This window comes from Cyprinus carpio, chromosome A4 (assembly GCF_018340385.1).
Source record: "Cyprinus carpio isolate SPL01 chromosome A4, ASM1834038v1, whole genome shotgun sequence".
Lineage (NCBI taxonomy): Eukaryota > Metazoa > Chordata > Actinopteri > Cypriniformes > Cyprinidae > Cyprinus > Cyprinus carpio.
Window position 1 is genome coordinate 8,235,502 of NC_056575.1, and position 14,236 is coordinate 8,249,737.

Below are 14,236 nucleotides of genomic sequence, written 5' to 3' on the forward strand. Positions count from 1 at the left end.
ACATATATCTGAATATTAAATTGTTGACCTTTTTTGATGTTTATTGAAAATGTTCTCTTCTGAATTTGTGATTTGAGAAGTTTTTTTTTCAGGCTCAGTTCATGTGCACACATATTTTAAAAAAATAAAATAATAAAAAAATAAGTATTTAAAAAAAAAAACCTTAAATTTCAAACAAAACTTTAAACCACCTTAAATATAACCAAAAAAATAGTGTTTGTTAATTAAATTTAAAGCTGAAAATGTAATTCATATATTTGTTATTTTTGGCTCAGTTGATGTTGTTTGAAATAACACAAATAGACAAAAAAACATTCAATAGCATTATTTTTTTCTAAATAAAATCAGTATCAAATAATACAATGAACTGAAACTACAGTGAATTGTAGTCATTAGCAGGCACGTGCACACATAGACATCAAAGGGTGCTTGAGCACCTGCCTTTTTCTTCCTCGAGAGAGAAGTGCCCTTTTTTCTACATATAATATACTTTGTTTGTGTTTTGTTTGCCACAAAAACAAATAAAGAAACTACTATCTGGTCAAAATAGCTCTGTTGACCGATGCCTAAGTGGGGTCTCCGTGCAACAGCACACACATTGATTCACAGACAGCAGAGAGCCGCATCAACCCTCCCTCCATATATTTTGTGTTTGTCTTTTTTGTGGAGGGTGAGTGGTGATTAAGGCAAATAGTGTTGGAAAAAACTATCTAAAATCAGCTCCAGTATTTAGCCAAACGTTTAGCTGAAAACATTCTGGCATACAGGAAATTAAAGAAAAGACAGCGAAGAAATCGCCACATTGATATGCAAATCATAGCGTTAAGTATAAATGCGCTAATTTGTATACATTTGACACCGTTGCAGATGATAGTTTAAAACAAAAATACTAAAGCCTATCACCACAGAACTCCCCAGTTATTAGTTATTAACTTACATCAAGAGTCTTTTCCCTTGAATTGTGAATTTTGGAAATGTCTTTCCATTAGAGCAAAAGAACACCATGGAAGCAAAATACCAAAATCTCAAAATTGAACAGCCCATGAAGTGTCCTGCCTTAACAAAATAAACTTCAGCCATTTTGATCTCCGGCTCCTCATCTAATAACTATCCATTCTATTAGTATGTTGTATGTGATGATTTTGAAATGGTGAAAACAAATTCTTGTCACAATCAGTCGAGTGTGTTGTGTGTTGCGTGCCGCGTGTGCAGTAATGCAATTACACTGTGAACTGATTATTTTTACACCAACATGTGACTGATTATTTTGTAGACATCTGTTGAAAAACTTTTGAAAACAACATCATTGGGTGAGTGTGAGGGAATAAATAAAGTGGTAAGTCAGAAGTTTGTTTAATATATTTAACGTTTGCGAGAAATAAATTGAAATACCCATTGAGAAGTGCCCTTTTTCACTTGAGCCCCTGCCCCTCAAAATGTCTGTGCACGTCACTGGTCATTAGTAAATAAAAAAGTGCTTTTAATGCGAGCCAACTAATTTAGTGTGTGCGCTAACAGTGAAGAACCAAAGTCCCAAGTCCTGGCGCTCCTGCTGTGTGATAAATTCCACAAAATGAAGACATACCTTGGTGAGGCAGTGAAGAGCAGCACTTTATGTGCATAAAAGGGCTTTCCTTCCACCAGAAACGTCACGTCAGACATCTCTTTATTATTGAGAAATTGTGGATCTGTAGGAAGCAACAAATCAAATGACTCCCCACGTCGGAGTTGCAATATTACACAACAGTGATTACACAAGGTTCTTCATTATTCAGTACTGCCATGTCTTGGGTTTGACAGGCTGTCATCAACACATTTCAAGGAAAAGCATGAAATATGACCGTTTTATAATTGCAATAGCTTAAGCCTAAAGAGCCTAGATGGCACTAGTGTTCCTCCAAAACTTTGAGAGTCAAATTAAATTTGAACAAAATTTAATATTCTTTAATTGTATTTCTGTGTCTCCTGAGAGAAAAAGTGTCCTTGTGTGCCCTAGAACTGCAGTTTGCATGGGTTTAACAAGCATACTTCACCAATTCATTCAGATAAATGTGAATCCTTGTGCAACACAAGCGGAGTTGGCCTTTTTTTATTGATCTAAATTGAACAGATAGTTCCAGTCATCTCTATTTTTCATTAGCAGAGCAAGAATAGGCAAAATTACTGCCCATGTTGTGTCTAAAACGTAAGTTATGCTATTTAACTTATTGTTTATAAAACTGTCGTGCACAAGCAGTTTTGTTGATGTACTGAATTGCGGCACAGGCAAAGCATTCTTGCTTGTTAGATATTATTCAATTATTGATATTGTTAGTAGAGGCAGGGCAGACCTAGAGTCGCTTTTGAAGATGAACTTAACAAGGAGCTGCGACTGACATACTCACCCAAACGAGACGTTTGCTTCTTTTTGATCTCGGTGAGTTTGGGGATCGGGAATGGCCCGTAGCACTGGGTAAAGATGACTGACAACTGCTGGCTGATCACTTCGTTCTATAGAGCACACAAACACATTCACTGTAGTTAGACCTTGAATTCTGTTATCTAAAAGTAAAATGCATCCAAGCCTCTGGTAATCCTAACACAGCACTTATGATGAGCTCTGTAATTAGAGGATTTATGATTTTAAGTACAGAGAAAGCTGGAACTGGTGTGGCTGACATTGACTGCCTGTTTGCTCGGAGTCAGGGACTGACACGCAGTGATAACAATAATGCAGAGACTTATGAGGGACATTAAATTCTGAAGTGCTGCAAAATAATTGAAATGGTAATATGACAACGAAACTATGCTGTAACATCAGAGACTGAAACACACATTACTAAGACAAAAGCCTCAATCAGTAAATAAGGTACAAATTACATCTATTAAATTACATTTATGTATGATTTACTTTCTTCTATCCAAGCTAATATTTTAATAATATTTGAAAACATTACCTGGGATAGAAGGAAGTATTTCAACATTTTTTTATGTAACTTATACACACGTTATTTACTACATTTTGCCAAAAAATGCAGGACTACCTGTTTTATTTAACCAATGGCAGACAAAACTATTAAAAATTGTTTTCGTTAATTAGATAAAGATGAAATAAAATCAAATAAAATAAAGTATTAGTTGAAAAACTTGAACCAAAATTAGAAATGTTGCCTTCACTACATGAAATGAAGTACCAAAATGACTAAAACAGAAACTGAAATAAAAATAAATGTAAAAAATAACACTTAATTAAACTGTTTTTTAAATAAAATAAAAAAATTAAATTAAAACTAAACGTAAATATAAAAAAACCTAATAAAAATTAAACAACAATTAAAATGAAAACTTAAAATTTAAAAATGAAAGATAATTCAGCATTAATAAATACTGTTATAGTACATAAATAACAGAAAAATAACACTAATGTCAGAAAGGGTGATAGCAGCAGATCTGAATTTAAACACTTCAGACTTAAACAAACAGAAACAAAAAAGAAGTTCCACAGGTGACTAAAACTATAAATACTACACTGTGAATGTCTCCTGATTTGATCAGCATGTAAACACAGGATTGAAACTGGCTCAGACTATAATAAAGCCCTGAGAATGGACCTTGCTGCCTCGAAGGATCTGGAACATGAGTGGCAGTCCGTGCGTGATGAGTTCCTCCGTGTACTCGTCTTCTTTAATGCAGCTGAAGTCCTTCAGCAGGCCTTGGATCAGCGGCCGCCGCTGCTGCACAAAGCACGTTCGCAGGGACTCCAGCCACGTGTGCAGGGTCCAAGGCACGCCTGTATATGGAATCAATATATCAGTTAATGTATGTGACACTTCAGAATCGATCTGTCCATCCACCTGCACAAAATATCAAGCCTGTCCCATCCATCTTCTGTAAGGAGAACTAATGACCCCAAATTTTTGAATGGTAGTGTAAATAGTGTTAGTAGATAAATATGGTGCATAATGATACTGGTGCATAGTGATTTCATGACAGAAAACAAAAAAAAATAAACAACAGGTACTCACATCTTGTTAACTAACTATTAAGGGCCTCAAACATCTTTCAAAGAGTGTCTTTCAAAGATTTGATCCACTAACCTTGTAAACTTTGGCAAGTGATTAGTTCAGCCTCAAAAATGAGTCATACTTTAATCACAATGGACTGATAAAGAATGGGATTTGTGCACTTATGCAGTAAGATTGGTCCTTTCAATTAGTGCTTATCATTTTTATGTGCAATATGCATCAGATGCCGTCTGAGGCTGAGACTAATCGCTGCATGACAGAAGTGAGCCAGGCGGTTGATGTCTGTGGTAATCGTGCAGTGTTTTTACTAACCCAGGCTGCGGATGTCTATGGTAATGTCCACATGGCCGTGCTCGGCACTGTGGTACATGGCCTCGCGGAGGGCCCTTAGTTTGGCCTTGCCTGTCCGGAGGGTGCCTTCGTTCTGTGGCACTCTCCTCTCTACAGTCTCAGAGCCCTCGGCTAGGATCTCCTCCAGAGACAGCACGTCCCCCTTGTCCTTTTCCACCTGGGACAGAAGCCTCCGGAACACGTTTCTGCAGGAACAAGTGCACGTAACAAACTCACTCAGGTATTCATTCTCATTAAAGGAATAGTTCACTCACAAATTTTTAAATGTTGTTTACAAACCTGCTATTACTTTTTCCATGAAAAATAAATATTATAAATAAATCCTGAAAAATATTAAGTGTATTAATATTTTTAAAATTACAAATAATATTAAAACTTTTTTATGCATTGATATTAATAACAAATGTTTCTTGATCACCAAATGATTGGCTTATTATCATAATTTCTGAAAGATCATGCAATTTTGAATTAAAAATTCAGCTTTGGAATAAATTATATCACATGAATAAATTACATTTCAAAATATAATAAATAGAAAGCTGTTATTTAAAATTGCAATATTATTTCACAGTATTACTGTTATTACTGTTGTTTGACAAAATAAATGCAGCTTTAATGACCATAAGAGACTTAGAATTTTTTTTTTTTTACCAACCCCAAAGGATGACATTCAGAATGACAGTGAGTAAATAACAATTAAAATGTTTGTGTGAATTACCTCTTTACTGTTAGGTTATTGTTTTTAAAAACACTGTCATAATCTGACTGTTTCAAACAAAGCCATTAGCCATGAGAATTACTTGCTTGCGTAATTTTTATAATCAGCGGATTGATGAGAACAAAGAGTTCTATGAAACATCTATGAAGTGCCTTGAGCGCTTTTTTGTTTATGACTTCCATTTATCAATGCATTACAATGTGTTTTTCTTCTCCGCTTTGCTGGATTTTCTCAAGATTGTATGTCTGTAAACTCATATACCTTCATAAAAGTACCAGCACTCTGCAACTGATCTAATATGCATAAACGACCAATCGCTGCGGCATGCACCACTGCAAACATCTCTAGGACTTGAAAGCCAAAGACATCCAGTTCTGGCTCAGACGTCGCTACACGTCCCTCTCTGCCGCCCGTTATAACGGATTGCCTTAATTCCGCAGAGGTGAGTGAGTTGGCCGTCGAACACACTGGATTCTCATTCAGACGTATGCAGTGTGAATTTCAATAAGCTTCTATTATGCAGCGCTGGCCATAGGTGAGAGTAAATTAATGAGCACGCAGTCATCCATACGTTCACCAGCAATGGAGAGTCATGGGGCTGGAATTATGGTAGTAAATTACACATGATTTTGCAGCCAAACACACCAGCTCAGCTTTTATGCGTGCCAATAACAACACATCAGGGGTTCAGATCTGACAGATTGAGTTTCTGCAGTCAGAATGATGTATAAGAACACATGAATAATTATATGCGGTGACAAATGTGTCAATGAACTAATGAAAGTTTGGTTCCCTGTTGTGCTGGTGGAGAATGTGTTGTCACTTTATATATTTCATATGCTGCTGAGTCAGGTCCTTCTCAAAAAAATTAGCATATTGTGAGAAAAAGTACATTATTTTACATAATGTAATGATAATAAAGTAAACTTTCATATATTTAGATTCATTGCTGCACCAACTGAAATATTTCAGGTCTGCTTTTATTGTTTTAATACTGATGATTTTTGGCATACAGCTCATGAAAACCCAAAATTCCTATCTCAAAAAATTAGCATATTTCATCCGACCAATAAAGGAAAAGTGTTTTTAATACAAAAAAAGTCAACCTTCAAATAATTATGTTCAGTTATGCACTCAAATACTTGGTCGGAAATCCTTTTGCAGAAATGACTGCTTCAATGCGGCGTGGTGTGGAGGCAATCAGCCTGTGGGCACTGCTGAGGTGTTATGGAGGCCCAGGATGCTTCGATAGCGGCCATTAAGCTCATCCAGAGTGTTGGGTCTTGCGTCTCTCAACTTTCTCTTCACAATATCCCACAGATTCTCGTTCTATGGGGTTCAGGTCAGGAGAGTCTGCAGCCAATGGAGCACAGTAAATACCATGGTCAGTAAACACTTTACCAGTGGTTTTGGCACTGTGAGCAGGGGGGTGCCAGGTCGTGCTGAAAAACGAAATCTTCATCTCCATAAAGCTTTTTCAGCAGATGGAAGCATGAAGTGCTCCAAATCTCCTGATAGCTAGTGCACTGACCCTGCCCTTGATAAAACACAGTGGACCAACACCAGCAGCTGACATGGCACCCCAGACCATCAAATGTGGGTACTGACACTGGACTTCAGGCATTTTGGCATTTCCTTCTCCCCAGTCTTCCTCCAGACTCTGGCACCTTGATTTTCGATGGACATGCAAAATTTGCTTCATCCGAAAAAAGTACTTTGGACCACTGAGCAACAGTCCAGTGCTGCTTCCCTGTAGCCCAGGTCAGGCACTTCTGCCTGCTGTTTCTGGTTCAAAAGCACTCGCCTGTGCACTGTGGCTCTGGATGTTTCTATTCAGACTCAGTCCACTGCTTCCGCAGGTCCCCCAAGGTCTGGAATCGGTCCTTCTCCACAATCTTCCTCAGGGCCGGTCACCTCTTCTCGTTGTGGCAGGCGTTTTTTGACAACACTTTTTCCTTCCCACAGACTTCCCCCTGAGGTGCCTTGATACACGCAATCTGGGAACAGCATATTCGTTCAGAAATTTCTTTCTGTGTTCTTACCCTCTCGCTTGAGGGTGTCAGGTCGGCAGTCTTCCCATGATTGCGGTTTTGAGTAATGAACCAGGCTGGAGGTTTTAAAAGCCTCATGAATCTTTTTCAGGTGTTTAGAGTTAATTAGTTGATTCAGATGATTAGGTTAATAGCTCGTTGAGAGAACCTTTTCCTGATAATATGCTAAGATAGGAATTGTGTTTTCATGAGCTGTACTGCCAAAAATCATCAGTATTAAAACAATAAAAGTGAATATTTTTCATTTGGTGGGCAAATGAATCTAAAAATATATGAAAGTTTCATTTTTATTGTGTTGTCACTTTATATATTTCATATGCTGCTGAGTCATTGGGTGTGTGTTACCTTCTTCCATATTTCATATGCTGCTGAGTCATTGGGTGTGTGTTACCTGTGTCCATGTGATGCTGCCAGGCTGTACGAGTTCATTTCACCCAGCGGACCAGAAGAAATGCCATTACGGTAAGTGGTGCCAATCAAAGGGTCTGCTCCTCTTTCCAAAAGCAGACTGACCAGCTCAAAGTTGCCTGTTAAAATGCAAGACAATTTATATTAAAATTAATTTATTCAAAGCAATGTAATTAGACACCTACTGTGCTATTAAGATCAGCAGAGACACATTGCTGTTTACAACTAGTGGCATATGTAAAAAAAAAAAAAGTTATAAAAAAGTTATTTTAGTCAATCATATGATGATAAAGTGTAAAAGCGTAAAAAAATTAAGTGTGAAAAAATGGGAAAGAATGATCACTTGTATATTCAATTACGTTTTGATAGTGTAAAAAATGTAAAAAAGAAAAAAGCAAATCATGTCAATATATCAAAAATAAATAAAATAAAATTAATAAAAATAAATGAAGTGTGAAAAAAATGTCAATCCTGTTTATAGTGAAAAAATGTAAAAAGTGTGAAAATCTCAGTAAATCATAATCCTGTCAATAAATCAAAAATAAACTAAATACAAATAAATAAATAAATGAAGTTTGAAAAAAAAATATTTTTGCAAACCATAGTCATGTCAATACATCAAAAATTTCTAAAACAAAACTAATAAGAATAACTAAATAAACTAGGTGTGAAAAAATCAGTTATTTTAGTCTATCATAATCATGTAAAGATACTAATAAAAACATTTTAATTAAAAATAATTAATGAAGTGTGAAAAACTGATAAAATTAATCATAACCATCTCATTAAACTAATAAATAACAATTAAATAAATTGTGAAAGTATGAAAAATTCTCAGTTACTGTATTTTAGTCAGTCATGTAACCCCTTTTTTCAAGGTTTATAACAAATTGGGCTAGAAAAGATTTGTATAATGTATTTATTTTCTTTTGTTTAGTTTAATAAGGGGATTGAAATGTGGATTTTGTTTGTTATTTTAGCCTGATTGACTCCTCAAGCTACAATTCCATCAATCAAAATCAGATACAGCATAAATTTAAAAGCAAAAGTCCTTTATCTCTTTTCCGTCATGGTTTGACCTTAAATGGGTCATAAAAATGAATGTACATTTTTACTAGCATGTGAATCCAGAGAATCAAACTCATGATGTAGATGTTGTGAGTTCTTGTTTTACCAGTTGAGCTACAGGAAAAAGTAATTATCAGTCAGACCGTCTAGCAACCCATCCACAGATTGATTTGCTAATGGAAATTAGCAGGCTGTCCTGTGACCATCCACAATGTAATGAGGGGAAAGTGTTTCTACATTAGAAGGAAAAACCGAATGCTAACAGTGGGGGTAATTGAGCCAGCATACAGCAAATGGGGCATAATCAATGAGGCCTGATGAGCTTTGGATCCGATGAGGCTCAAACAATCCCATCCACAGCCATTTCTGTTGGGTCACAGGGGAACACAGGCATACGGTTAAACCTGTTTCTAGACATTTCAGCTCAATCACTTTGGCTTGTGCTCCTTCATTCTCCTCCTCTGCAGGAGATGATACAATTTTTGTGCACCCCATCTGTTTTTATCACCAAGAAGGTGTCCATTACCAGCTGACTGAAACCTGAATTACCCAAGTCTTCAATAGTTTGCACGCTAAGTGGGGCAGACAGGTAATTTTCAGCATTATGCTTGAAAAAACTCTGCAAATGTAAATGAATATCACTCAGGTCAATTCATATTCATAGGACTGCCACAGCCGGGCTTATGAAATCTCATTTGGCACTGGTTTCCATACATCATTCCACCATGTGGACTTGTCACATTCACACTGTGGATGTAAAAAAAAAAAAAAAAAAAAACCTGCTGTCGCTAAGGCTCATTAGCAAGTTTGCAAAGGGCACTTGAGAGCGATGCAGTCCCATCAGTCTCTGAATAATACTATTACTGTTCTGGAACCATACTGGGGCTCAAAAGTATAATGTCTTCAGTTTGTCAGCTCACAGTCTGCAAGGACCATTTTGCCGAAATTAGAGGCACAAAAGGAACAGAATGTAACCATTTAAAAATGGGTCCTGGATGAATCATACAAAACTATCTAATGCAGATTCAAAAAACATGTTCACTCTTTGTCAACAAAGACCTCAAACAAAAAATCCAAATTTTTAGCAATTTCAGTTCACTAAAAAATTCATTAAAAAACAATAAACAGTTAAAAATTAAGATAAAGTATTTGGACTGTGTGAACTGATTTTATACAGTACTGTACATCCAATACCTTCACTGTATGGACTAAAATAATTGTATTTGCTATTTAAGGTACTTATGCACCCTTTAGGGGTGAATAAGGTAAAAAGATTGTACCAGCTAAAGTACAGTCAGTGCACTAAAAGTCTCATAAAAATCTGTTACTTTAGCAAATCATATTCATGTCAAAAATAAATAATGAATAAATAAAATGTGAAAAACTATTGTTATTTTAGTAAGTTCTGTAGTAATTCTCCAGCTGCCATTTGTTTTAACAGCAAACTTATTTATACAGTACTGTACATCCAATAAAATAAAAAATAAGACATTGTTAAAAATTAAGATAAAGTATTTGGACTGTGTGAACTGATTTTATACAGTACATCCAATAAAATAACCTTGACTCAAAAATGGTCTCTTAGCTCCATGTTTGCAGATGCCACTAGGTTTGACATTTTGCTATTTAATCAATGAAATGCACACATTTCTGTGGCTTCAGTGTCCAAACACATTTTGGGGTCACTGATAGGTGTTGATGATGTGTTTTGTGGTACCTGCCGCAGAAGCCAACTGTAGAGGCGTCTCTGTGTAGTTCTCTGTGCCATCTTGAATCGCTCCCTCCACATTTGCTCGGGCATCCAGTAGAAGCTGCTCAATAATGATAGAAGTACAATCATTATAAAACACATTTCAGAGGATTTAACTTTAATATCACCAAGTCATCTGTAAATATAAATGCTGTAATTGCATTAAATTAGCCTGCTCTTTTCATCACCTAGGCCACCTCCAACTAGCAAAAATCTTTATGGCATTCTGGTCATAATTTCTTTCACTCTTGATGCTTTAAGTGGACGATTTTGGTCTGTTTGAAAATGGGAAATTATTCCCACAGAAAGCAACAAAGAGAAGGATTTTGATAATATCTCCAACTGCGGTGGATGTGTGCTTGTGGGAGATTAAGCATCCCAAGAAATATCACCTTGCCTTTCCATTTTCCTGGAAGAGCTAAAAAAGTGGGCCTTAGCAGGTCATCGGATTCAACACTTCTAGTATTTATTGTCAAAGTAAGACTTTATTCCATAATTGGCGTGAAAAATAGAGTGCACAGTCTATAAACTGGCCTCTGTCTTAAAAGCATTCCTCATTCTACCTATTCATGATACGAAGCTACGCCCATTCAAGTTCCTCTGAACCAGGGCAGCACCATCCAGCCCACAACTAACATCAAACTGTTTCTTTGTGCCATTATTATTATGATAGTGGCATCATAATAATAACTGAGGAAAGGTGGAAGGCATTGACAGCGCCACTACCTGCACGACAGGGACGTGTCCATGTGACACAGCGAATGTGAGTGGAGTCCCCTGCCTGGTGTCAGGATAAACTGAGGGGTGCTTGTGTAGTGAGCTGGGCACCTGGGAATCATATAGGTCAAGTTCAGGAAGAGAAAAATTCAGCCATTATATACCAGCACACTGAGCTCCAATTGCGGAATTGCAGGAGTACAAGAAAAAAAGGGGGGGAAGGAATGAGTGAATGAGTGAGCGGAAAGTTGGAAAGTTCTTCCGCCGTCTGGCCATTTTGTTAATTCAAGCAAAGAGAAGAAGAAAGAGCTAGTGCTCGTTTTGTCCTCCAAACCCCTTCTTTCCATCCAGCCCACATTAATCTGGAGTTTACTTGCGTTCACTCGCCTTTGGAAAACGCCCTCCTCGCTTAACTTAAAATCCTGACCACAGTTTAGGATCAAGTTCATGGTTTTCATAGCAATAATGCAAAGACTGCAGGAAGAATAATTGGCAGCGAGTTCAAACGTGAGAGGTGTAAGTGAGTAAGTGACTCATGTACAAAGCACCAAAAAAGAAGGCTTGTCTGGCTTTAACGCTTACAGCTGTACTGCATGCAAAACTGAGCTCTCCTGTAATCAGGGGATAAATTATGCAGGCATCTGTTCATATCTAGGCAAACATGACCTCTTGGAACCAACTGTTCATGTGAGATTAAGGTTAAACAATTGTTTGCACAAGGAAATTTTAGGCAAATAACTGCACATCTGCCCACTTGCTGATACTCTTCTTGAGCTTAATGCATTTTGTAAAACAAGGTAATATCACTGTATGCATTTGGTGCTTTGTGCCCAAGGGAGCGACTTGTCTATTAAGGGTCAAACGAAAAAGACGACATAAGGTAAAAGAGCACAAGATCACATCATGACATATACAAAAGTGAATTTAATGAAAAACGGTCAAGAAAGTCAAGAATCCCCCCAAAATTATATATATATATATATATATATATATATATATATATATATATATATATATATATATATATATATATATTACATCTTGCATAAGTAGAATGAAGGCCATTAAAACAATTTAAAACCATGAAATAATCTATTTACACTTCGGAGTATCTACTCATTGTGGTAGTATTTGTTACAGTGCCAGATGTTGATTTTAATAATAATAATAATCAGAAAAAATGCTTAATTGCCATGAACATAATGTCACAATGCAGAAAATGGAATGATACAAAAATAGTCTTCATTTTCTTTATGCAACATATAACTCTGTATGGTGAAATAAGACCTGGACACATTCTTGATCGGTTTCAGGAGATTCACCCCTAAGGCAAATACATGAAACATGTTGCTTTAAAATAAATGAAGGACTTTTATATTAGCATGACAGAGTAACTGTTGTTTTATGCAAGGTAGCCAATTGAACCCAATTTTATTTTCACGTTTCATGCTTTCAACCTCAGTGCTTCACAATCAGTGTATCTACTTTAGGCAATCATTTCATTTTCCCATCTTTTTATATAAATAGCATTAAAAATAGGACATTTGTACAAATATGTTCAGTTCATTGGAAATCAACAGCACATCTCATTTGCTTGTAATCTCATTAAATATTCATGAGATCCATGAGAACCTAAGTAGACACGCCTACATGCACATACAACCACTATTTAATTCACAAGCTCATGCAAACAGCATCGGGAAGAGGACAAAGGTTAGTTTGTTATTTTTATAGAGACAGGTTAGCTTAATAGAGACAGAGCAAAAACACGTTACAAGACACTTCAGAATTGTCCACCAATAAATACTGACCTCACTGTTGATATCTGCTCCAGCGTCTAGCAGCATTTGCACCATGGCCTCGTCCCCACGGACACACGCGTACATAAGAGGGGTCATTCCCTAAACAACAAACAAAAAAACACTGAACAGCTACAGTACACGTGTCTTAGTATGAACCCATTGTGGTAGAGCCTACAGCACAAGCTACTGCAGCACTAGTTAAGCAAAGTCTGAAAATAACCTTTTCACAAGACCCTAAAATGCCCATTTAAATGAACTGAGCGGAACACTAATCTTTATGGATGATGCTCAATTAATGCACTTTTAAACAGAAAACAATGCATTCTACAGACCGTCAAATATACAGCTGCTTTAATGAAACACAAACATAAGCATCAGTGCATGAAGCCACAAAGTCAGCAATTAGCTATGTTTTTAAATGCAGAGTTTTCAGAGTCATATTGTGCTAATAAATTATATTTATATACTGTTTAATAAAGTAATAAGTCTCTTGATCCTCTGTGTTACAGCGACTAACACAGTGAAAGGGGTTTACACACCCTGCTTCATGTTGTGCCTAAAACTTCACTATAAACACTTAATTTATTACTAACTCAAGAGCATGCAATTCTGCAAACAGTTTTCACCATGAAGGAGATTCATTTGTCTGTTGAGACGTATTTTCCCTCAAGGCTCTTCTTGAAATAACGAGTACCATATTTGCCAGCGTGATTTTGGAGTTACTCTCAATGATTCCCAGCTGGACTCCAACAATTGTCTTTGTCATCACATTCCCCGCATTTGTCTGGTTTTGTCTCTGTGTTGCATCAATTTTACATGTTAGTTTAATCCATTTTGTCAGCATCGGCATGTCGCCGTCATTCTTTGCATAAACTGGCTGCTGTGTTCAAGACAGACTGTGACAGTAACACAAACCCAGCGCTGAATACAGATGACATTTGATTCATAATACCGAGTGTCATGACTGCTATCACGATAGATGCTTCCTACATAGATCAGCTCAGATTTAAAACATTTTTCCTTATTTAAAGGTCATGCAACTTTTTTATTTATTTTCTTAGCCTCTAAATGTCTATGTGGGTCATTTTTCTTCACATATATAATAAGAAACCTACAAGGGCATTTTTCTTCTACAATGACATGCTGCAGAAATGTCATTGATGCTCAAACATTTAATGGTTTGAGGCTGACGGAGGAGGAAACAATGGAAGGAAGATGTGAGAAAAGTCACAGTTTACATTGGTATTTACATCAGGGAGTAATTACAGTGCAAGTGCTGACTAATACTAATGGATGTGTGATTACTTCATGACAATTATTTTGTGGAGCTGCTCATAATTACACTCTGTTATTAGGTTGTTGGTGTT

The 14,236-nt window shown here is 36.6% G+C and overlaps 1 protein-coding gene across 2 annotated transcripts in view; it reads right to left on the minus strand.

Moving 5' to 3' along the window:
• Window positions 1–14,236, minus strand: part of LOC109079735 (ankyrin repeat and BTB/POZ domain-containing protein BTBD11-A-like) — a 123,157-nt gene that overhangs the window by 6,704 nt on the left and 102,217 nt on the right. The window contains exons 6-13 of one of the 2 annotated variants that reach the window (XM_042748887.1): window positions 12,879–12,968; window positions 11,077–11,178; window positions 10,318–10,411; window positions 7,516–7,651; window positions 4,317–4,540; window positions 3,591–3,769; window positions 2,385–2,490; window positions 1,586–1,688 (exon numbers count right to left, since the gene is read on the minus strand). In XM_042748887.1, coding sequence (XP_042604821.1) covers window positions 1,586–1,688; window positions 2,385–2,490; window positions 3,591–3,769; window positions 4,317–4,540; window positions 7,516–7,651; window positions 10,318–10,411; window positions 11,077–11,178; window positions 12,879–12,968 — 1,034 coding nt within the window. The remainder of the gene's footprint in view (window positions 1–1,585; window positions 1,689–2,384; window positions 2,491–3,590; window positions 3,770–4,316; window positions 4,541–7,515; window positions 7,652–10,317; window positions 10,412–11,076; window positions 11,179–12,878; window positions 12,969–14,236) is intronic. The other variant, XM_042748890.1, reaches the window with a different exon arrangement.